This window comes from Spea bombifrons, chromosome 3 (genome assembly GCF_027358695.1).
Source record: "Spea bombifrons isolate aSpeBom1 chromosome 3, aSpeBom1.2.pri, whole genome shotgun sequence".
In the NCBI taxonomy this organism is placed as follows: Eukaryota; Metazoa; Chordata; class Amphibia; order Anura; family Pelobatidae; genus Spea; species Spea bombifrons.
The window spans coordinates 64,934,104-64,960,376 of record NC_071089.1 but is presented as its reverse complement, the minus strand read 5'-3'; the positions used below and the strand labels follow the sequence as shown (position 1 = coordinate 64,960,376).

The window sequence follows — 26,273 nt, the reverse complement described above, 5'->3', positions numbered from 1 at the left end:
GTTCTAATACATGTATAGACTTTTGATTTTAGTTAATACATTAAGTTAAAACATTGCTGTATATGTTTTGTATTACAAATCTATGCAATGACAGTGTTTGAGAAATAATTATGATTAATTAAAACAAATCTACCCTTGATCTTTACATTTCTCACATCTCTTCACTTGCTCAATGTATGATCTGGTAATATTTTGCATTAAAGTATCTATGTGTCGCCATATGTTTATTGTGACCTCTCTGCAGCATGCAGTCCTTATCTTTCTCTAGGATGTAGTAGAATGACAAAGCAGATTTAGTTTAAGAATTCCTCAGTCTTATGACCATTAACAATTTATGTTTAATATCAAGCCTAAGATAGAATATACGTTGAATTAATGCGATGTCTTTGTCTCTGCTATCTGCCTCTCTCCTTCCCATTGTGGGAGAGACTGAGAACAGTAAAAAGCAGTGATTTTCTGGGTCCCAAGACTCAGGTTTATTGTTTATTTCCACCAGACCCTAAGAGGTTATTTTATATATATATATATATATATATATATATATATATATATATATATATATATATATATATATATATATATATAGATAGATATATATATATATATCTATATATATATATCTATATATATATATATATATATATATCTATATATATATATATATATATATATAGGTTTATAGTTAGTAGTTTGTGTGGTGGGGGTTATTCAGGTATGAATTAGTTAGAAATTGTAATAACTAGGTTTAGGGTTAAGAAGTTAATATAAACTAAAAAAAAAAACTTAAAATAAATTTAAAGTTTATATGAATATAGGGTGGTTTCCAAATTAGGGCAGGACTAAATACAGTTTTGACATATTTTTCTCATTTATACTAGCTGTATATAATTTTTTAAAAAAACCTTTTTGGCCACTTATTATGTTCAATCGCCTGTTAACACAGCTAATCGGTCAATCACATGGCAGCAGCAATAACAATAAATAAATAATTATTTTAAAGTTTTACAAAAATGCTAAATGTTCTCACACCTTCCTTTCATTTAATGTCATTATTTTGTAATACATTTCATTGATATTGTGACAAAAATCTGTTTGGTTTAATGTAGCTGGTTTCAATGTAGCCATTATTAGGGTATTTTTTGACCCATCACTACTACAAAGGATTTAGCCTGTTGGGAGATGATATATTTATGATACCACACATTACCTGCTGCTCTTTATGGATACAGAGATGCTTGTCTTGATACTTTGCATTTTGTTCACCATAATAAATCCACTGTGTGATTCAGTATGGTGTCATATTTAATAAGCTATTCTAAAGCAATGTTTGAATGTAGTCCTACTGCCAGTCATGCCCCTCTGGTACTCACCCCCTCCTCAGAGTGTATGTTAGCTGCGTTTAAGATCGCAGTAGCGAGGAAGTCCTAAACTGTGATCTAAAGTTGCCAGGCAAACAAGCTCACTCCTGTTTTCCCCAATCCAACAGAGAGTATGTCCAGCAGGATGTAGGGTCTGAACCTAGCAGCGCTATAAAAACCCACAGTCTGTTATTTCAGTTCTCCAGCTATAGCACAAGTGTATCATGTGACCACTGTGTGTGTATTCTGCAGCATTCTACAGTATCTCCATTGACTCTTAGGGCTCGGGATTCTCGGCTTACTATATTTGACTGTGCGCCTGACCATTGGCTTATTATACTGAACTCTGCATTATTGCTTGTGCTCCTGCCCTAAGCCTTGGATATTGGACTTTGCTTCTTTACCCATCGCTCTAACCTTCATCTTTGTTATTTGGATCCTTTGTTTGGCTCCCTGCAAGGAGCTCCAAGTCCCAACGTGACACTGCCATAGCAACTAATGTATTACTTCTGCTCATTTAACCATTTATTTGCTAGCTATGGTGATAAAAGTACTTTTAATAATTTGCCCCAGGTTCATTTTGTAACATAAACCCCTTGTATAATACAAGCTAGCATTCCGATGTCAAAACCTCCAGAACAGAAGCACAGTTAACATTTACATTTTCAAAGATTCTGATGGGATTCATCAGAATCCCTCCATTGCATTTCCTCATCCTTATCCAGTTACTTGGCTTACAGGAAATGCATTTGTCTAAACATATATTTTAATGGTAGTGTTGTCTTACCAATGAATGGTGAAAACTGGAATGAAAATCAGACAATGGTGAGGTTGTGCTCCAGCTCTGCTTGATCTGCAAATCTGGTGCGTTTGCTAAATTTCTTTTAGCTAAAGAATGCATCTAAAACTATTTACAATGTATTTTAACATGCATTCTTCTTTGGTGAAGCTGCATGGGGACGCTGGAGTGTCATTGAAGGGTCCCTTTTTTTACTCAAGGGACTATTCAATGTTATAATAGGAAAAATATTGATTCAGTTTGGAAATTTCTACATTATCTTATGTTGTTATTTTAAAAGGAAGAACATATGAAGCCCATATCCATTGTGAATTATCATCCATTACAATATTAGAATTTACTTAAAGCCCATCCTGCTTCTAGAGGGCTTATTACAGCATGAAGTAAATAGCATCTTGAAAGTGAGTTTTGCTTCCTCTGTGAAAACATAATGTTCCCAATTCTATTAATAGCCATATGTAAGCACTCCCTTAAAATATGTTTTACTTATTTTACATGCTTCCTTGTACAGTACTTTCTTACAATAACAGGTGACTAACTGAGATGTTCACTGGATACTCATTTGAAATTCAACAAACAATATGGTTGCAGATCCCTTATGTATACTGTTTTAAATGGTGTTGATTTGTAATATTGTTAGAAAGTCAAATTGGTCAACTAGAACTATTTGATTAACTTTATTTGATATGTGCATTCTATGCACTATGTCCATGGCCAAGGCATTAAACACCAGGTTGCTGTTTTACTATTCCTATGTAGGTATAGGTTGTTGCATTGATCACTGATACTCCATACACTCCAGGTTTCACTGTATGCTGGTGAATACGCAATTTCTAGTTGGGCTACAAATAAAAAAGGGTGATGTCTACTTTACCCCATATCCATACCTGGGAACTTCTGGGCTCCGGCTACCCAGAGCCTTCCCTTGCGGGACGCGGCCAGGACTGTACACTGAGGTCAGCGGGCGGTCCCACTGACCTTGGCGGGAGGTCCCGCTGACGTCGGGAGAGGAAAGTGGGTGGGGAGCAGTGCTTACCCGGCAATCTCTGGGTCAAACCAAGTTATGAACTGAGTTGTCAGCCTGGCACAATTGTTAAGTATACTGTATGGAGAGGCCTTTTCCTTTCTCTGTACATGCATTCCAGAAAATGTATATACTTCTCACTTTACAGCTCTGTAGGAACTGTTTGAACCATATAAATACTAACCGTCCCAAACACATTCATCATTCAGTTACCCAAAATGTAGACATCTTTTTACCTTATATTTTCTATTTTAGGTCTTATAAGGCTACAGGAGCTAATCAAGGCTCCATCTAGATACAACTTAAGACTTAAAATCCGTCAGTTGCCTTTGGACACAAAGGATGCCAAACCACTGCTCAAAGAGATGAAGAGAGGCAAAGAATTTCATGTGATTTTTGACTGTAGTCATGATATGGCAGCAGGCATACTAAAACAGGTAAGAATACAACATATAGAATTTCTATATTATGTGAGTATACTTTGTTAAATTGACTTGACCTTAGCAAAGAAAGGTAAAAACTATATGGTAATCTTAAAATACTGATTTGCAAGGGCATCTTTAGGGGTGGACCATAATGGGGCTGAAGCCAGAATGGTTTTGGTGGTCAGAGTGAACGTGGACTCTGAGACTGAAGTATAATGTCTCTAGAGCTGCCTAATGATTCCAATTTCATTCCCATTCTGGGCCCCACAGTCCTACATATCCTCTCAACCCCATCTATTAGCATGTAAATTTTACTGTATGGTGTTAGAGTGTGTGTGTCAGTATATGATGTTAAAGTGTATGGGTTAATGTATGATGTTAGTGTGAGTGTGTGTTAAAGTGTGAGTATGGTGTTAGCATGAGCACATGCTATTGTTTGATGTTTTAGCTAGTTTCATTTTTACATTAAAACTATTAGTACAATCCATAGGACCCAATGGGATACACCCAAAGTTATTAAGCTAGCTTTGAAGTGTCCAAAACCATTGGTATACTTATTTAACCAGTTACTATTGGCAGGAATAGTTCCAGAAGACTGGAAGTTGGCAATTGTAGTGCCAAAGGAAGCAGAAGAGACTCAGACCAATAAGTCTTATCTCAGCAAAATAATGGAAACCATGCTAGTAGATAGGATTCTTAAATATCTAGTTTGCATGATCAGAAACAACATGCTTTATTGCAGGTCCATCCTGTCAAACTAAGCAAATTCATTTTTTGACTGGATAACTAAAATAATAGACCATGGAGGAACTGTTGATTAAGCCTATCTAGATTTAAGTAAGGCATGAGATACTGTCCCCCATGGAAATGTATTAATAAATTGCAGTCTTTGTGTTTTGTTGTCAAGATAGTTGAATAAATAACACAATGGTTGAGTGACAGGAGACAGCAGGTCATAGTTAATGGTGTATATTCAGAAGAAGGACTTGTTTGTAGTGGGGTACCTCAGGGATCAGTATTAAAGAACGTCTTAATGTTAAGTTGTGTCTTTTTGTAGATGATACAAAGGTCTGCAACAAGGTAGACATTTTATGTGGAACAAGTCAAATGGCAAATTATATAAGCAAAGTAGAAGAATAGTTGAGAGTGTGTCAGCTGCAGTTTAATGTTGATAAGTGTATTCTAATTCTATAAGTATGTGGGCCTACTAAAAATATCAATAATTTCTAGGCACTTTGTTCTCCCTGGAGCCAAAATAACAATGCATTTAAATGCATTACAACATGTAAGCCAACATCACATACCGCTCTATAATGCCACATAGCATAATCTTGATGCAGGAAGTAGTTTATAAGCAGAAATTGACCCCATGGAATAAAATATTAAGTGATTCATCACTTGAGATAATTACCTGACTAATGAATACCCCCTTTACTGAAATTCTGTAATTATACTGTATTATAATGTATAAACTATCTGCTGGTATTGTATCACCATCTTAATGTATTTAGACTTATTTCTAGTGAATAATACATGGGATTCATTTAATTAAGGCCTTTTAGTGAAGTAAAAATATCACAAGTACAATGCTGTAAAGTTGTGCATTGTTAAAATGTATCTTTGCAAAAATGCATACTTCTAAAATGTTAACGCAGAAATGCAGAAGAAGAAAAGAGGAGATACATATGTAGGTGAAATCAACTAAGCAGATAAGAGGCTAATATTAATAGCTTGCCCTAAAAGTTGTGTTTTTACTTGGGTAGTGTAGTCGCATCCATGAGGTTAGGGCAGTAATGGAACTGGAAGCAGATTACCTTTTGCACGAAAGGCCCAATAACCAGACTGCAAGTTGCGGCTTCTCCTTGGCTTCTCTGTAGGCATTATATAAAAGGGTCTACAGCAGGAATTTCTGTTAAACATTAGGGAGAGCCCCTAAAAGTTTTTTTTATTAAATGTTTCTGATATCAGCTTAACTGGAAATGAGCAAAGATCAATAGCAAGAATCCGAGAACCAAGAACCCAAAGCCTTTTTCTTTTCTGTACCGCTAAGGGTGTCTCTGTTTTTTTACACAGCGGTCTACCTATACTCAGACTGCTAAGTAAAATATATGTTTCTCCAGGAGTGCCTGCACTTACATGGGTTACATTTAGGTTGACTTATCAAGGGTTCGCTATAACTTGATAAGTTATTGTTGGATTTTCCTACCCCATTCATTCCATGTTCCTCTAAATGTTGTTGTTGTATCTTTAACACATCAAGTAAAACCTAAAATTTTTTCTGAAACACAAAATAAATTATTTTTTAATGTTAAGAATACTCAATTTATTAATTAAAAGCGTGCTACAGTTTTGCACTGTTAAAAATGTCTTTAATAATCATTTAGCTACTGATTAATGTTGCCTTGTACAGTTATTGCAAAATAAATGTTCTTCGTAGAACCGTGCATTATACAGTATAACATCATTTAATATCTTAAAAGTGTTGTAGCTAAAAATATTTATTTTCAAAATCACTAGGCATGTTGTGGAAAATGTATCACTTAAAGCCTTCCAATGTGCATTATTTATGACATTATTAATATTGCAGCAAGCTGGCAGCAAGAAACCTTTCATTTAATGTTACTGTCAATTTAAGTACTTGTCAGGAGCAGAAACTGTTGTGTACACAGTTTCTATCATAAAGTGCTAAATATGTTGTCAAGACATTTTACAGAATATTTTTAAATATTTTTAAGTGTAAAGTTAACAGAGTTTCCGTGCATTACACGAATACCAGGTTATGTTTGCAAGACATCTTCATATTTGCCGCCTATAAAATTACAGTGCTGTAAAGAAGTGTTTCACCCATGTGAAAAAATAATTGCCTCCTTAAACCTAATAACTAGGTGTGCCAACCTTGGCGAAAACAACTGTAATCAAATATTTGCAATAACTGTCAATGAGTCTTTTTCACCGCTGTGGAGGAGTTCTGGCCTACTTTTCCTGGCAGAATTGTTTTAATTCAGCCACACTGGAGGGCTGTAAAAATACCCATGTTAAACTTATTGGCACCTATAGGCCTCTTGAATTGTCTGTAAAACAGTCTAGTTGGTCCCTTTGAAAAATCCAATAAACATTTTAATTTGAAATCTTTATGACTTAATCATGGAAAAACAAATAATATGAAATAGCAGAATTCTGACAAAATTAAGCTAATCAAGAGAGAGGATGTTACCGAAAGCGCCGCCATATTGCCCTGAGTTCAAGTTAGAGCTAAATGACTGCATTATCTGTGATGTCCTCTTCCTTGATTGGCGAAATTAGGAACAACAATGAGAGTATGAGAGAGTGAGTGAGAGTGTGAGTGAATGTGGGCCCAAATATTTCGGACAAGAATTCTGCAATTTTGTTTTTTTTTTCGTCCGTTTACTAGGGGGTCTGACCTCGTTTTTGTGGCATCGTACGAACCCCTGAATTTACAAAAATTCGGTAAATTTGCAATTCATGTGAATCAGAATGCACAAGTCTAGTGGGTATACATCAGCAATCATTACACAAGCTTTCATTCATTGCTGAGGCATTAACGAATGGCATTATCTTAAAATAACATTCAGTTGAACCTCCTGTGCTGTTAACCTCCTGACAGGCAAATACATTTAGCTTTCTCCTCCCTGGTAAACCTTTAGAGCATATTGCTATTAAAGAACAAATCTATTTTGACATGTACAAAAATATATTTGTGCAATTACATATTGAATTAATTTACCAATGCCTCAAGCTACTCATATTTACTAAAATACAGCAAAGAGAGTGGTGGGGTGCGCTACCAGAGTGCAACTAATAATCACACCAAAAGTGTACTATACTTACTATACATATGTGTGTATGTGTGTGTGTGGTGTGTATGTATGTAAAAAAGAAATACAGTTAATCTCATGGCATAATAAAAGTTTCAACAATATCTGTGTGTAAGGAAATTCAGATGTTCACTCACACATTTTAGAGCAGCTTACCACTCATTTGTGTTGCTCCTGGACCCTTTGGTTATCATTATTGCTTCCTCACAAACAGTAGCTACGGTAAGAAAAGAGAAGAACCAGCAATTAAAAGGTGATATTTTTAATTTTATATAAAAAAATGAAAATTCTTAAATAAAAGTTCATAGTCCCACATAACCATCAATATTCTGGTTAAAAAAGTTAACTGAAAAGCTACTGTCTATTATTTAAATTTCACCTTTGCCTCTGGAAGAATGTATTTTTTCTTGGGATTCATGAAAACTGAGAAATTGATAAGCTTGGTACCTAGAGCTGGGTGAAAACGTATTTGCCCATGTCCGAAAATGGATGAAAAGTATCATTTTCTGTTTAAGAGAAATTTTCGCTGTGAAGCCATTTTAATATGTATTTATATGGTTACTCATTTTTACAGGCTTTGGCAATGGGAATGATGACAGAATATTACCACTATATATTTACAACACTGGTAAGTATTCACTACTTTTTTATATATATATCGTTCAATATAAATGCTGCAAATTGAGTATATGGCTCGATATAAGTGGGCATTAATTATATATTATAAATATGTTTTAATAATTTAATTAATATCTTTTTTATCAAAAGAAAGTAAAAAACGAAATACAACATGCTCCAAAATGTTACATATCTCCAACTAATAGCAACTTTAATTGCATATAATATTTTTCATCAGGCTAGGAGGAAGAAGGAATTGTTATTTATATATATCTATCTATATATATATATATATATATATATATATATATATATATATATATCGCCAACAATCAATGTTAAATATACACATTTAAGTTAAAGCATCCATTTGACATATTTATAGCATCTTATTAATAGATGCAGTTTTGCAACTAAAAGCATCAGCATCATGGAGATATCCGTTATATTGATTTGATTTTATTTTTCACTTGGTGAATGACTTGCATTTGCGATCAGCATTTTAGTATAAATCTTAGTAAGTCAAAACTGATAATGCTAGTACATATCAGAGCAAGGACACTGGATAAAACAAAATAATTGAAATGCATGCAACATGAAAGTACAAAAGCACTTACCCATACATATGCAATATCATAAACACAATACTTTATAAAAGAACACATTCTTTTTTACTCTGCCCGTTAGCATATGGTATACTGAAAAATGTAAAATACTGTGAAATAAAGGCTACAGAAAAACACAATATGATCACTTTTATAAGGACAAGTGTTTATGCAGCATATTCCAAGATTAATTAAAATGATGCTACTGAAAAAGCAACTCCTACTGAAATATAAAAACAAGCAGATTTGACTTTCAAATTAATGGATACAATTTTAGATGAAATAAAAAACCAGAATTTCCAGTAAGTCAAATAAAAAATATTTTAACAGCATAACTGAAAATAAATGTGGCTTTAATCAAAATTGATTACTTTGATTACATTTTGATGACACCACTAATCAACCAGGGTCATTTCTTTTAAAAACAGTGTGTGTAAATCTATTATATTTTATTTTGTCATTCTATGTGGTATAGTGGATCGAAACAAGACAAATCTATTATATTAATTGTCACATTTCAGTCAACTGGAACATATGCATTTCTAATATGTAGCACAGGTAGCACAGGATTAATAGTAGGGAGAATGAGGGGTAGTTTTGGAATAAGCAGACACCATAAGAACAGAAAGTAGGGATAACATAAGTAGTGATTTTAATAATTAATGACAATTTGGGGTATAATAAAATCGCATGGATAAAATGTACACTTGTTTCTCTTTTTAAGCACAAAACAATGTAACAAGATTCTGGAAAATTAGATTAAAAAAAATGAAAAGTTATGTATTATGCATATGTAGATATTATACCCAGTTGGCGGTCACTTGATGGGAGGCAGACAGCCGCGGCTCACAGTCACTGTGGGGTATACGTGGGTGTGGCAAAAGGAAAAGGGCTTGTAGGGGTGGAGCCAGGGGCAGCAAAATTATGTTTTGCCTAGGGTGGCAAAAACCCTTGCACCAGCCCTGGCTACATGTGCTATAAAAAAAGAGCTACATTTGCTTAGAAGTTATAACAATGATGTGACATATCCATTCTTTGTCACGCATATGGGTGCATATACCGTATTTGCTCGATTATAAGACGACCCTGATTATAAGACGACCCCCCAAAATCTGAATATTAACTTAGGAAAAAAAGAAAAAGCCTGAATATAAGACGACCCTAAAGGAAAAAAGTTTTACCAGTAAATGTTAATTCATGTAAACTATTTTTTTTCATAAAAGCTATGATTGAGAAAAATATTTTTTTTGTTTTTATTTCCTTGTATTTTCCAACCTGCCCCCAGTTACGCACATCTGCCCCCAGGCTTGCCACACCAATATGGCACTGTGGCCCATGATATGCCTTTTAACCCTCTATATGCCACTGTGCCCCATGGTATGCCTTTTGACCCCCTATGTGCCACTCTGCCTCCAGAAATGCCTTATACCCCTATATCCCATTCTGGCATTTAGGGGGTTAAAATGCATATTATGGGGCAGAGTGGCATATAGGGAGGTATAAGGCATTCCAGGAGGCAGAGTGGCATTAAGGGAGTTAAAAGGCATTATATAGAGCACTCTGCCTCCAGAAATGCCTTATACCCCTATATGCCACTCTGGCATTTAGGGGGTTAAAAGGCATATTATGGGGCAGAGTGGCATATAGGGAGGTATAAGGCATTTCAGGAGGCAGAGTGCTCTATTAAATGCCCCCTTAACGCCACTCTGCCTCCTGAAATGCCTTATACCTCCCTATATGCCACTCTGCCCCATAATATGCCTTTTAACCCCCTAAGTGCCAGAGTGGCATATAGGGGTGTAAGGCATTCCAGAAATGCCCTACACACACACACACACACACACACACACACACACACACTTACTTACTTACCGGTGCTTCCAATTTCCTGCTGTATTGCCGGGGCAGCGGGTTGACGTCTCATTCCGCGGCAGCCGGGAGGAGGTGGAGTTGGCAGCGGGGGTTTGTATGCGTCCGTCGCAAATACCTTCCCCGGCTGTCAGCGATCAGGAACTCTGGAACTCTGATCTCTGACAGTCGGGGAAGGTATTTGCGACGGACGCATACAAACCCCCGCTGCCAACTTCACCTCCGGAAGCACCGGTAAGTGCGTGCGTGCGTGCGTGCGGGGGGGGGCGACGATATGAGGATCCAGGTCCCCTGCAGCGGTGCGGGGGATCTGGATCTTAGTCTCCTAATCAGACCTCTATTTGAGGTCTGATTAGAAGACGACCCCGATTATAAGACGAGGGGTATTTTTCAGAGCATTTGCTCTGAAAAAAACCTCGTCTTATAATCGAGCAAATACGGTAATACTACTTATACACACAGTTGGGTCTATTTACTAAAGATCAAGTGAATGTGAGTTTGCATTCAAGACAAGTTTGCAGGATCAATTTCTTGAGCGATTTTTAAGAGAAAGCATATACCGGCAACAGCATTTTGCTATAGTGTAGCCAAGGTTATCATGGATACATATAAAAACTCAACTGTGTGGCCAGGGCACCAGGGCTTATAGAATTGAATATGCCATCAAAATGGGGCAGACTTTCTATAACAATGTTTGCAAACTATAGATCTGAACAGTTAGCTTACCCACTTCCTGAACATCTTTAACCCCTTAATGACAAAGCCCGTACATGTACGGGCTCAAAATGCATTGTTTCCAATGGGTTTAGGGACCGCCCATTGTCCTTAAGGGGTTAAGCAGAGATATAATTTCTCAAATTGTAGGAATACTATCTATTGTTCTACATGCAGCAGGAACTATATGAGAGAATCATTTATTATTGGAAGGCGTTAGATGATACAATCATTTGGAGAGGAGAAAAGCCCAAGGGTCTTGTTATGCATTGCAGAAAATAGAGATTTTGGACAATAACCATTTTTTTACAGTAGCATTTTTTTGGTCTCTTTGACATAAAGTCCTTTTCTTTCAGGACCTGTTTGCCTTGGATGTTGAACCGTACAGGTATAGCGGTGTTAACATGACAGGATTTCGGATTTTGAATATAGAGAACAGCCAAGTATTATCTATCATTGAAAAATGGTCTATGGAAAGATTACAAGCTCCCCCAAAGCCTGACTCAGGATTGTTGGATGGCTTTATGACGGTAAGAGGTAGCCAAGTTTAGCTTGGCAGTTATATGACGGTACTATGAAAATAAGAATATGCATCATAGTGAAACTGAAAAAAATGTTACAAAACATAATTAACAATGAATTATTAGCATGTTTTTGCAATGTATTGTGTTTTTTTCTTTAATATGTCTGTGTAATTGATCCTGTATTTCTATAGCACTATAGATTTGAAATAGATTAACTGCACCCAATGTTTTTTTTTTTAATATTCAAGACAAAAGGTAAGATTTCCTAGTTTAATTCCTGTTCACAGTAGTATGTTTGTATAGACTTCACTACATCATACTTAAAATAATGCTCTAATTGAATTTGAGCTCTGTTTAGTCCCTATTCAGTCCCTCTATAAATTTTATTATTATTTTTATTATTATTATTATTATTATTATTATTTGATTAAGCATATTCTAGGCAATTTGGGATAAATCGCTGTCATTGGTGTCATACATTCATTTATCATGATATAATTCCTCAGTACTTACACATCACACTGTAAGTATAGCTGAAAAAATAAATAGGAGACGAGAATTGGATTCATTGATGGGCCACATGGCTCACTTAACTCATTTAATTGGTCCCTAAAGCAGTAGTCAGAGTTTAAACATTTATCAAGAGAACATTGAACAGTTTGCTCTGCTTTTTTAAATTTGTATGTGCAGGTTGATGATACAAATGACTGACCAAGATAATTGGTATAATTTCCAGCCTCACTGTCAACACTCTTTTTTTGTTTGTAATTGCATTTAATGGTGGTTCTTTGAATTGTACATTCTTTGGTTTAGCCATAAACACTAGATTAAAGATGGTACAGAACCCTTTTGTTTTCAAAATCCGTAATTTGCCTTAAAAAGCCTTTTTAGCGACAAAAACAAGAGTTACGTAACAATGCAAGACTGTTTTAGCGTTAGATCTCTTTTTATACATTAATATAAATCAGAATCTTTTTAACGTGCACATTTTCTTTGGCAACATACTTGCATAGGTCTAGCATAAAATTACTATGACTCTCTTACTGAGAATAATAATTTAGCCTCACAACTTCTTATAAGAGATCCGAAAATATTTATTTCCCCGGTATTAATATGTATGTAGTTTTCCATATAAATCAGATTGAGATTTGATTAAAAAATAAGCTTCAATGCTTCACTGAGGAATTCAAAGAGGCAAGTTGCCAGTAGTAGTTCGAATTTTGGTCTCGAGAGGTATTTTTTTTTTTTACTTTAAAACATATAAATTTTAATCATACTTTAGTCTTATTTGATACTGTGTGATATTTTTGAAATTGTGTTTTCTTTTATGTCCAGCCAGTTAAGAACGGTATAGAATGTGGCTACACACAGTTTTTATTTTCCCTTGTGGGTAATTACAGTTTCTCTATTTTGAGAAAAGCTGGAAAACCAGTGTGACAAAAAAAGATCTAAAATTATTCTCATACAACTCGCTTGATGCTGAGCTGCAATTTTATTTTAAACTTTGCAGGGAGTGCTAAGTTTAAACACTTGCTACGATATTTTAGCAAACATAAAACAGTCCTGAGAAAGCAGTACAACGTTTTTTTTTTATTTATCTATTTGAAATTAAACAATTATATTTTTATCATGTTTGATGTCCACTGTTATTTATCATGTTTCCTATTTGGAAAAATAATTTAATGCATCCGCTTCCAAAAGATTTTTTTTAGAAAAGAATTATACAGCAATTATTTCATTAAAAAAATATGTCCAGTTAATAATGAAACAAACGAAACAAAATATGGATATACATCCTATACACCTAAAACATTTGCATACATTAATTGGTAATTGATGATAGTGTTAGAATGATTGTTAATTTTTGGACATATGCACAGGTTTTTTTTCATAGCAGCATTTTCATAACCCTCACCTTTTATGATTATTTAATGGGTATACACCAATCAGCCATAACATTATGACCACTGGCAGATGAATTGAATAACGCTGATAACCTTGTTATCATAGCACCTGATCAATGGGTGGAATATATTAGGCAGCAAGTGAACATTTTGTCTTCAAAATTGGAAAGCATAAGGATCTGAGCAACTTTGAAAAGGGCTAAATTGTGATGGCTAGACCACTGGGTCAGAGCATCTCCAAAACTGCAGCTCTTGTGGGGTGTTCCCAGCCTGCAGTGGTCAGTACCTATAAAAAATGGTTCAAGGAAGGCAAAGCGGTGACCGGCGAAAGGATCATTGATGCAAGTGGGGGTTGAAGGCCCATGTAGTCAACTTGTACTCAAAGAGACGAGCTACTGTAGCACAAATTTTAAAAAGGTTAATGCTAGTCCTGATAGACAGGTATGAGAACACACAGTGCAGCACAGTTTATTGTGTATGGGGATGCGTAGCCGCAGACCAGTCAGGGTGCCCATGCTGACCCTTGTCAACTGCCGAAACCACCTACAATAGGCACGTGAGCAGAAGAACTGGTCTGATGAATCACGTTTTCTTTTACATCACGTCGATGCCCGCGTGCATCACTTACCTGGACAACATGGCACCAGGATGCAACCATGGAGGCCCCACCTGGTGCCAGGTACCACAGCCCACCTTCAGAGGTCTAGTGGAGTCCATGCCTCGATGAGTCAGGGGTGTTTTGGCAGCAAAAGGGGGACCTACACAATATTAGGCAGGTGGTCATAACATTATGGCTGATCGGTATACTTTACTTAACACTTGAACACCAGTGATGCAGTGGCCTTTATTTGCTAAAGTAGGTACTTAAAAACTGGTTTGAGATTTTTTTGCAACAGTAGTATATAGTATAATATTTTTAATGAGAACATTGATTGAAATTATTTTCAGCAGCAAAAAAGGTACAAAAAAGTTTTAATACAATTTTAAGTTATATAAAGAGAGAATTTAGGCCATGAATACTGCATGATAAAATGTACTCTGCTTTCATGCCTCATCCTCTTATATACCTATTAATCTTGGAAGCTGTACTGTGCCTCAAGTCAAAGCTTTGTATGCATAATTAGTATGACCTAACAAGTGCTACTGCTTCATTAGCATAAAGTTTCCCTTACTAATTGCTTTTTTGCCATCATTTGATTTAGTTATCTACTTTCATCATATGTGGATTAGAGTACAGTTGTTCTATTTTAAGCAATAATCCTATACTTTGATGTTCCCATTAGAGTTAGGTGCAATTAAACATTAGTATTTTGGCCTATATTCTATCAAGTATAAAGTGGAACTTCTAGATAACGTTGTAATAGTGTCATCGATACTAAGCAGAATATGTGAATCATTTTTTTTAATACATATACGTTTACAAGCCATTGAATTTTATTTCTACCATGATTATTATTTTTGACTTGTGTTTACCAGATATGTTCTATGCTAAATTATTTTCTTTAGGGACCTTTTCCATAATAGTGACCTGAAGGTACATGTTTTAATAGACTGTAACTTCGTACTGATGAGTTAGAGTTTATTATTCAATTATTATTGAATTCTAACGCTCTGTAATACATTGGCGCCTAGGCTTAAGGGACATGTTTTTCTTATAGATGGATGCGTCAATAAACATTTACATTATAATAGCAGCAGATGGGTTGCCCCCCCCCCTATGTTATAGATGACCTGTATGTTCCCATCACAATTTATTCTGTAGCACTTCTTTGTAGTCCTTTTTGAAAATGATTGTAATTGCAATTCGTATATGACACTGTGATGGTATAGTTTATATCCACGAATATGCTGCTTCATCAGTAATTACCAATAAAACTATTTGCAAATAAGGTTTTTCCTGCAAGACTTTTCTTTTTCCCAGCTAAGCTTACAGGTACCCTAGCAATAATGAACTAATAAATAAATGTATAAGTGTTATACATGTCAGTACTGATTTTTTTTATCTGAGAAATAATTGACTTGTACAAACATGTACACTAAAAAATAAGTCTCAAGCAAACAGCTTGCTATAGCATTTTCATCCCCAATAGGAGTTTTCAGCTCTCTCTGCTAATAAAGCCTCTGCCAGCCAAAACACTGTGTAAATGTGCTCCTAAATGATCTCCAGAGATGAATGAAAGTGACAAGCTTTGACTATGTATGTGTGAAGGAAATATAGGACAATCCCTATATTTCTCCAGTATATCAGCGAGAAGACCATGTGATGCCACAAGGAAACACATGTTACAAAGTCACAGTTACAGAGTTAATTAGGTTTAAAAAAAACCACATATAGTCCATCAAGGCCAACCATGCCTTAAGTCATAATAGTTGATCCAGAAGAAGGCAAAACAAAACAAAAAACCCGCTGAGACAGCAATGTCATCTCAAAGGGAAAAAAATCATTCTTGACCCCAAGGTTGTTGGACTCATCCTGGATCAACATTACCTTAGCTACTTTTACTCGTAATAACCATGTATGAATTTCATATTCAGGAAAGCATCCATCATTTTTAAAAAACAAATGAAGTGAATTGCACAAAATTACTTCAAATTGCAGTATATTCTACAGTCTAACCACCCTAACAATAAAGAAACCTTCAGCAGGTGTTGTCTGGTAAGTACGATTTATAAAGAGATCCACAAAAAGATCTTTGTATTGACATTGAACATACTTGTAAAGGTTTATCATATCACCACAAAGCTGCCTTTTTCCAGAGGAAACAATCCCAATTTTTTGATAGCCTTCCTTCATAGCTGAAATTTTCTGTTATTTAAATTATTCCTGTAGCCCTTCTCTGAACCATTTCTATTACCAGTGTTGTGACCTCTTCTGACCTATTCTCCTTTTAACACATGACAACATCTTGCTTGCCTTGGCAACAGCTACCTGAGATTTTACACAGCTGTACTATTGATTGTCAACAAGAACACCTGAAACATCCTTTTCTATAGAGGAGTTACGCAACACACAACCATTCAAAGTATAATTAGCATTTTTGTTTTTCTTACCCAAGTACATAACTTTACATCTATCTATATTGAAACATACACATGAGTGGAATGGTAAAGCGGTATTTTATCTAATGAACAGGAATACATTTTATCATTTTTGGTATCTATTATGCAGTTAGTCGGTATATGTTATATATATTACAGAAATTTGGAAAACCAATAGACATTTTAACCCCCCCCCCTTAATTCATAATGCACCTAACTATAGATACACCACTCTGCCCCCCAGATATGACATGCACTCAGAGAACCTCTGCTGCTGCTGGTCGGTAGTGCTGCCGGGGCTTCTTCACGCAGATGCCCACTGGCTACCAGAGAGGAGGATCCAGGTCCCCTGCAGTGCTGCAGGGGATCTGGATCCTAACCCTGCTGCTTGCCCGCAGCAGAGCTAAATGATAAACAAAAGAAAAAACCTTGCGCTAAACCCCCGATTATAGGCCGCACCCCCACTTTAAAGACATAAAGTGGGGGGGCAGAGGGGCGGCGTATAATTGGGCCAATATGGTATATATAAAACATCTGCCAAGCTTTGGTACCATTATGAACTGATTATGTAAAGCAGAGTTGCTCTATGCCATCTTAATATACATGGATGATATGGGCTATAAGCTGTTGTTAGATTATCTTCAAATGAATACAATGTAATAACTTTTTGCATACGTTACAGGTTACGTAACACTGTAAAATGCAAGGTCCATGCAAGCTTAATTTTAATTTAGAGAACAAATGCTGTTTCTCATTAGACTATAACATGTCATTAAGCAGTAAGCTTTATGCATCATAATCACGGGAGACTGCTTGAGAGTGCTTTATTGCTAATTTATTCATGACTTATCCTTTTCTATTGTAATGCAGTACTGAAGTCAGGAACTTCTGAATAAAGATTTTCTTGTAAGATTGGTCCAATCAAGATACCATTAGTGACAGTGCAAAGGTTAACTATGAGGTCTGGATTCATCAAGCAGCAATTCAATGCATACAGATTTCATAGTAATGGCCATAAAGGTTAGTCATAGACACTTCATGTTCTCTGTGTATTCCACTAAATCATTTCTTAATGAATATTTTGGTTTGAAAACATGCTGATATCATACACTGGCAAACCTCCGTGATACCTAAATTCCATACAGCATACAGTCTTTTCAAAGAACAGTTTGGGAAATATATAAAGATACCTATCGGAGAAAATGAATGGTATGGTGAATGTTAATTAAATGACATTTTAAGGTAAATGAGTAAGGCGTCTACATGGCAACCTAACTGGTTTCTTTATTAAACTTTTTTTTAAAGCAACTTGAATACTTGAACTGGTTATTAAAATGGTATATAGAGGTTAAAAAAAGAAACATTTTACAAACAATATAAAAACACTTTTTATAGAATCTGAAGAAGATCATACCATAAGTAAATAATGGCACAAAGGGCATTCTAAAAAGAGCAAAATGCTCAGCCACAATATGGAAAAATTGTATATTAACTAAATCTGCATCAAAATACCCACACAGGACTGACAGAGAAAAACTATGAACAGTACAATTATTGGCCCTCTAAGTGCTGTTTTAGTCCATGGTGGATGGAATGATAAAGGATTACCCTATCTGGTTTATCCTCCAGCATCTCAAGCATATTCAAACTGAGGTTATTAATAATAATAATCTATATTTTGGTAAATTAACTATTGTTTATAACAAGGTTATTAATAATAATTATCTATATTTTGGTAAATTAACTATAACAATCCATTTTTATATGAAAGCATGTTAATAGTAATTGTAAACAAAATAATTCCGTATGTAAGAGTAACACCTGTAGATTTTACCTAATGCTGTAGGTAAATGTAAGTACATATGTAGCATGCACAGTTCACGCCTGTAATTTTTTTTTTTTATTCTTTCTCGGAGTTGTTTCATTTTAAAAGTATCTGTGACAATAATCCCTATCAAAGACACTGTCAGAAAACCAATATGAAAAAAAGATTTACTATTAAAAGACCTCCACATGAAATTCAAAAAGTTCTTGGTAAAGCATTTGTGAAATTCACAGGTGATACCTCTTAATCCGCTCTCTTCCAATTTTGTAGGGATACTTATATATACTGCATATTATACTTTTGCATTAGGATTCGTACAGACATTCATTTTAATGAAATTTTCCAATTATTATATGCTAGTACAAATCTCAGATGAGGAAGGGCCTCCAACGGGGGGGAAAAAACGCAAGCGAATGGCAAAATCTACGAAATTTAATTAAGGTTAAATTACTGTGTCAAACAACCTATGGAGTTTTTTTTGCTTACATTCTTTTTTACTCTAGCCAATCATCATTTACAAGGGGAAAGGACAATCATTATATATATATATATATATATATATATATATATATATATATATATATATATATTGTAACTTGTCATTAGCAGTTACAGACTGATGAGGGTTGGAGTGTGAGACAGTCAGTGTATACTGCATATGTTAAAAGTGTAGTGCACAATAGTTACTTGGGTGGGGTGGATTGGAGAAGCTGTAGTGTATATAGCATTAGCAGGGACTGCATCAGACAGTTTTTCATTTTATGTAATAATTCATTTACATACCTGGGAACCTCCGGGCGTGTCTTGACACACCCCGCCCATTTTTCCTTTAGACAGGGGATGTTTCCCGCTGACATCAGCAGAAACGCCCACTGCCCGCGTCCCACAAGTGAAGGCTCCGGCTAGCTGGAGTGAAGAGGTTCCCAGGTATGTTCAATTAGTTATTTGAAATTTATTTATTTCAATTAAAAATTAACTGACATACTTTTCCTATGTATATGGTTATATATTTTAATTTTTACTACTATATATTTTTTATTTTTACTAGTGAGTGTATGAAAAAGTAGTCAGGTGACCCCTGGTATACCAGCCCCAAGTAGGCTGAAGCCAGGGCTGGTGCAAAGATGTTTGCCTCTACCTTTTATCTCGCCTTCTTTGTGCCCCACCCTTGGGATAAATACAAATATGAAATATCAAGTGTCAAGTTATACACATTTAAACAGTGCACCAACCTCAAAGGTTACTTGTTAGTGTAGTGAGAGTGAGTCATAGTGACAGAGTATAGACAGAGTATAGAGTTTAGAGCAAATGACCTTTAAGGATTCTCTAATTTGGCATTTCTTTTCTAGTCCATATCACAGCGTATTTTTGTTTTTAATGTGTGGTTTGACTTGTAATTTCAAATCTTGACACTAGGTTGTTTAGTGTATTAATAGTCTTAGGAAGCATTTCTAACTCAACTAGTTGTGAGTTACTGTTATGAGCTTTTTCATAAAGTCCATTGTAAAGGATATGTGATGAACAGGATATCTGCACATTTAAAAATTGGAATACATTTCATATGATGTAACATTTTTTTGACATTTTACATTCAGGTTTCCTGCATTTCAGCTGCGTTAATATATACAACAGGTATACAATTTAGCATGCCCACCAGCTTTTTAAATGAAATGACTGTTGATTAGGTTAGGAAAATTATTATACAAACATGACACTGTGTACTTTCTATGGATGAGTTTTATCCTAGTCTAAATATATACTTCCCTTAAATGATACTTTTTACTGAAAAATAACAAAAACTTCTTTATTATTTTTATCTGCAACATAAACCCTCATTATCATGGAATTAATTATGGATTTTTATTAGGATGTATTGCTTCCTTGACTTTATATTGCAAATGCGGTCCCCTGTGTATTTGTTTTTTTTGCCATGGATTTTATTCTATTCTTCATAGTGTGTTATTGTTCAAATGGGATTGGGGAATTATTTCAGAGGTAGCTACGTATAAGTGCTTATATTGTTCATCCCTTGGAAATTTTGCTATGATGCCATTCTAAGAACGCCACTATGCTTTTGCTTAATCTGAAATTGGATATTCAGATATTTGAAAGGAACTTGTTTTATGCATCTGTGTTCTACTATGGATAAAACAAACACATAAAAACAGCAAATTTATTTAATGAATCTTAAAGAAAAGAAAAGAAAATGTTATCATTTATTGTTTTATACACTAAGTTAACTTGATTGAATCGTGAATTGTTGGTGGTGTTTATTAATTAAAATAAGGAACATATAGGTATTTAAAAAAACTCTACAACACTACTTTAACGCTAAAAACACTACCTGTGTACCACAAGGAGGCATATCTTAAGCTCCTGTCCTCACAAGCTGTAGTATTATCTTTTCCCATTAAATTATCTCTCCCATTTTGTTATGTTTCTAATTGTAGCTGATTGTGGCTGCATTAAGTTAAATTACCATTTGCCAAAAAAGATGTCAGGACCGGGGTCCTGCACCTACCTCGTGGCAAGAGTCGTCGTCGCGGAGGATGGGTCCCGGGTGTCGGTTGCCTCGTGGCGCAATCGCCTGTCCGTGGGGTAAGCCGTATCCCCAGCCTCGATTTAGCCACGTACCGTGCTTTCCTCATGGTAGGGGGTGTGGCTACTCCCCGGAGGCCGGAGATAGACAGGAAGGAGAGGCCAATCAGGAGGAGAGGGGGAGGAGCCTGCCTACCTCTCCCATACCAATTACCATACCCAGGAGAGAAGACCAGGTGTGCAAAGAAGGGGACCAGGTGTGCAAAGGAGGAGACCAGGTGTGCAGGGGAGGGAACTCCAATCAGAGACACTATAAAGACCCTGTAATTCCTACACTGATTGCTTGCTATTTGAGCTGTGTTCCTTGTGGATACCCTACTACCTGCTCCCTGAAGATTTCGTGTTCCCTGCTTGACTTTCTGGTATTTGACCTTTGTCTAACTTTTCTTTGATTCCACTTCTTGCCTTTGACCCCTATTTGTGAACTGTGACTTCCTTTATGAAACTACGCTGCCGGCCTTTGACCTTGGTACTGTTGTTCCATTTGTTTGGACTGTGTGTTTAAATTACCTTGTTCATTAAAGCCTTTTTGTCACCTGATCCTGCGCTACGCTCCGTCTCTGGTTCTGACAAAAGATTACCAAGCAAAAAGCACTTGCTATATGCACTTCCAATAAATACCTGTAGTTACGTAAACACTGTGATGACTTCTCTTCTAATAATGTGTTGTTTTGGGGTTTTCTTTAGGATACCCACAAGGGTTTTCTTTTTTAAGAAATATTCATAAAATATTATTTACCTGTTACACAGATAGCTGTAAGAAAGTATCATAAAGAATTGTATTCTAGGGAAAAAAAACTAACATTTCATAGCTAGTATTAGCGATCAAAAGAAGCTACAATTAAATAATGAGACCTTCAACAAGAAGTAATGGAACAACATTAAGTCTTTTAAGTTCAGTGGGCATTTAGAGGCTCTAATGTCGGAACCATGCTGGGGAACCATGCATTTTAGCTGAAATTTCTTACAAAGAGGTGATTGAACATTATGATATGAATAGCTGTGCTAAACGCATGGAAATTTTCTGCCAGAAAATGAGAAGATTAAGGCTCCTCTACGAGATAACGGCTCACTGGAGGAATGTAATAGTAGTGAAGTAAAATGTGAAAACAGATGATTTCTCATTTAATAGTCCATTGACTTTCCTCTTAGAGTCATCGCCTTTACTGTGATGGAAATACTCTTTATTTTCATTTCACAATCAAACTCAAGCTGTTTCAATATGGCCCAGGATGGTATTTTGTTTTCTTTCAGGGGAAAAAAATCTTTATTCATTAAAGCTTATTGTTTTAGTATGATGTCTTCAGCATGCATTGCACTCATCCTATTATTGCATAATTGTTTATAAACAATGTTTGATACAAGCAAACCAATCTATTACAGGAAAACACAAACTTCAAGAATGAAATGTTATGATCACCCACAGAGAGATTGGTCATTCTTTTTCCCATTGTAAACACTGGATATATGTAGATATAAGCATTCTCTAAAACATGTAAAAAGCTGTATTAAGTTGTTTTTGAGGTTGGGGTGGCAGGCTGGATACGTTGATGATTTTACATCAATATCATCATCAAATTCAGTCTAGATTTGCAATTGTCCATAGTTTTTTTACCATGGTATATACAGTATGGGCATGTGTATGTGAAATCATGAAGTTAGACACTGTGTGCTAAACCTTAGCATTGTAGATGATGCCTAGTCACTCTGTACAATGGTTGATGCTACCTAAGGAAACCACTAAGAGATTACTTTTCTTGTACTTCAAAATGTTTAAAGAACATTGAAATACCCTTTTTTTAATAAAAAAAAATAAACACATTGAAGAAGAAATTAATGTATCTTGATGTATGCCAGAATTATGGCTTTGTAAGCTTTATCATACAAAACCACCATGATGCCTGTAGATCACAGATGGGCCTTTATTATAAATGGCATATCAAAAAGAGTACAATCTGTGTTTTACTAAAACAATGTAATGATATGCCAACCAGATGTATTGTGTTCATACACTATACAGAAAAGAAAGGGGATTTAGCGTATTGTTTGATTTAAGTACACATTTTAAATATGAATGAATGCAAATCTGTCAGACAAGTGCTCATTATGTTGTTTTGTTTAAAGATAATGCAACATAATAGCTACAAGTTTGTGGGAATGTCTTATTTATATATAAGTGGTGCAAATAGTCCTCTAGCAATTAGTTTCAAAATAACAATGCGTTATCAATACCTTTATATTTTAGTATTGATAACTGGTATTTTGGAGAATTAGACATTTGCATTTAATTCTATAGTATCTTGCTATTTAAATACTGCATTAAATACAATTACCAATTCTCTAAATTTGTGTTTTCAAATCTCTATTTTCTGTGTTGTGACTTTCAAGAAATATTCTCACAATATTATTATTGGTTTTATTACCAGACATTTGGGCCACCATCAAGCATTTTGTGGCCATTTACAGAACAAATGGTCTGGGCCCTCTTCCTCAGATGTCCCCCTCCACACCATCAGGATTTTCTCTTCTACTCACCTTTTTTGATAGCAAAGATGGGGCAGACAAGCTGTTTGGGGGCACTGGGAAACCATTTATGGGGAAATATGGCACAGACAAAGTGTTTGGTGCACTGACAAGCTATTCGTAAATAAAAATGACACAAAAATGTCATTGAAGCATTGTGTGGGAGACTAGTGACGCCTCTACCGGTGAGGGCTAGGGTGACCACATTTTATTTCTGCCATTCAAGGACACAGTATGGAGCAGCAGATGGCATTACACACTAAATGCATCACACACACACACACACACACACACACACATATATATATATATATATATATATATATATCATGTACACACTGATTAACATATGTACACATCATCATATAAAGATAAACTATATTTGATATTATAAGGATTACCAGGAAGTCATGGAAAATATGTTTATTTAATAATATATTTATATTATAATATACATACATCCATTACCAGATATGAGCAGTCTCAGACACTTAACCCCCTCCATTACCAGACATGAGCAGTCTCAGACAATTAACTCTCTTCATTATGAGGCATGAGTAGTTTCAGACAATAATCCTCCTCCATTACAAGACATGAGCAGTTTCAGACATCTGATCCTCTCCAATACCAGACATTAAACATCCAGTCACACATGGTCACAAATAAACACATATAACACATACACAGTGGGTTTCTTACCTGTCTGTGTTGAGGGACCCAACCAGGAGAGGCTTCTGAACCCTCAGCCAGTAGAATCAGGAGAGTTGAGAAGTATTTTCTTATTGGCTGAGACCTCTTTTACCCAAGTAAGGGATCTTAATCCAGCCCCCTCTAATTTGTGGTCCAAGGCAATTTTTATTAATGGAGGGAGACCCCCGGACAGCCTGGCCCCTTACAACTGTAACAGTTGTTGATATAGCAGTATTGCTAATAAACGTGTGGCTCTAACCAAGTAAATATAGTAATTATATAGATATACACATATACATATATAAAATAATTATGGATAATAGCTTAACAGGTCACCTTATCTATATAGGATATATATAAATATATTAAATAACCAAAAGTCCTTTTTCCTCTTGTAAATTGCGTTCTAATGTATTCCATAACAGTACCACTACTTACTGCTAAGCACTTATTTATCTGAGTGCATTATATTCATAAATGTGCACTTATGGCAAACAAATTGACTGGCTGAATGCTAATTTTCCATGTAGGAGAGGGTGACAAGCATGAACTAGTGTTTTAAAAGCTGCTGTGTGTGACAACTCTTTATTAGTATCAGGCAATTAAATGTATTAAGAGTCCTTGTTTTGCATGCTCTTTCAACCATGGAATACTAAAGATGTATATCTTATAATTAGAATTAGCCATTCTCCCTTATTGTCCTGCTAAGGAATGCACTGTAATTCTGGCAGCTAGACTGCACAGTTGGCCTCTGTTCCTTTGACTGCAGATGTCTAATTGCAAGCAAACATTTTATTTTAAATGACTCATTATGGTAGAAGCCAATACATTCGTAATATGCATCTGCATTCATGGTTCTACACAGAATTAGAAAGGATATGTTGAATGAGAAATAAAGTTGATAAAGCCTGGGGCTGTGATTTAGTTTGCTTTTTATCACTAAATCCAAATGGAACAGGTTTTGATAGAAAGCCCATTTTTATAAAAATGATTCTATATTGCATTTCTTCATTATAACCAGAATGTTGGATGAGCTCAATAATGCATTTCTCATAAAGAAAAAAAAATAAATAGAAACCCATTTACATCAGATGGTTTACCATGCTTTATGCTAGTTAGCAGCCTCTGACTTCCGCCCCTGGTAAGTATTACGGGTTTGGTAAGCGATTGTTTACATGGCTGTATAAAGCATATAAAGGTGAAAAAAATGCATTTGGAAAATAAAATGCAGTTTAATGCAGACAGATTAGTCTAGCCATTATCGCTACTAACTCAATGGTCATATAAGAAAGCAACGGAAAATACAAAAGATAGAAAGAAGGGTGCTTTCTAATTTAGAGATCAGTGGTTGGGTGTTATCTTGAGTAGTAGGTACAGTACTGGAGATCCCACTTTTTGCAAAGGTACAAAGAAGGGCTGCTAAAATAGCACCAGCTAAATAGTTAAGAGTATTCCATGTTATCAAAACATATAGGGAAAGACAAGAGACAGAATCTGATTCAAACCCAGTTACAATACAGACATTTTATTTATAAGAAGAGGATTGCTAGGAAAATAAATCATAAAGGACAGGGGACATATTTGCAATGAGAAAAAATTATTTTTCACAGAAAAGTTGCTAGGTAAATGGAAAGGTTTTGTATAGGGAGGGATTTAAACACACAGGAGGTAGGCATAGAAATATCATAAACATGCTTTAATGGCTAAGATAACTGAGTAATCCCTTTTGCACGATGTCCATATTGACCCCCACCAAATGCATAGAGAAATTCTACAGAGTGCATCATATGCATTTGCCAGTTTCCTCGCCCCTCATACTACGTGGCTTGAAGCAGATGTCTTTATTGAGTACTTCTTCTGCTACCTGTGCCGATACATAGTATATTTACCACCAGTAAGCTCCAGCACTGTCTTAGCAAGGG

At 35.4% G+C, this 26,273-nt stretch overlaps 1 protein-coding gene across 1 annotated transcript in view; it reads left to right on the top strand.

Annotated features, from left to right (window-relative positions):
* The window catches only part of GRIK2 (glutamate ionotropic receptor kainate type subunit 2), a 262,126-nt gene that overhangs the window by 138,700 nt on the left and 97,153 nt on the right, over positions 1-26,273 (top strand). The window contains exons 5-7 of the mRNA XM_053459441.1: positions 3,437-3,618; positions 8,017-8,070; positions 11,605-11,778. Of these exons, the coding sequence (XP_053315416.1) occupies positions 3,437-3,618; positions 8,017-8,070; positions 11,605-11,778 (410 nt within the window). The remainder of the gene's footprint in view (positions 1-3,436; positions 3,619-8,016; positions 8,071-11,604; positions 11,779-26,273) is intronic.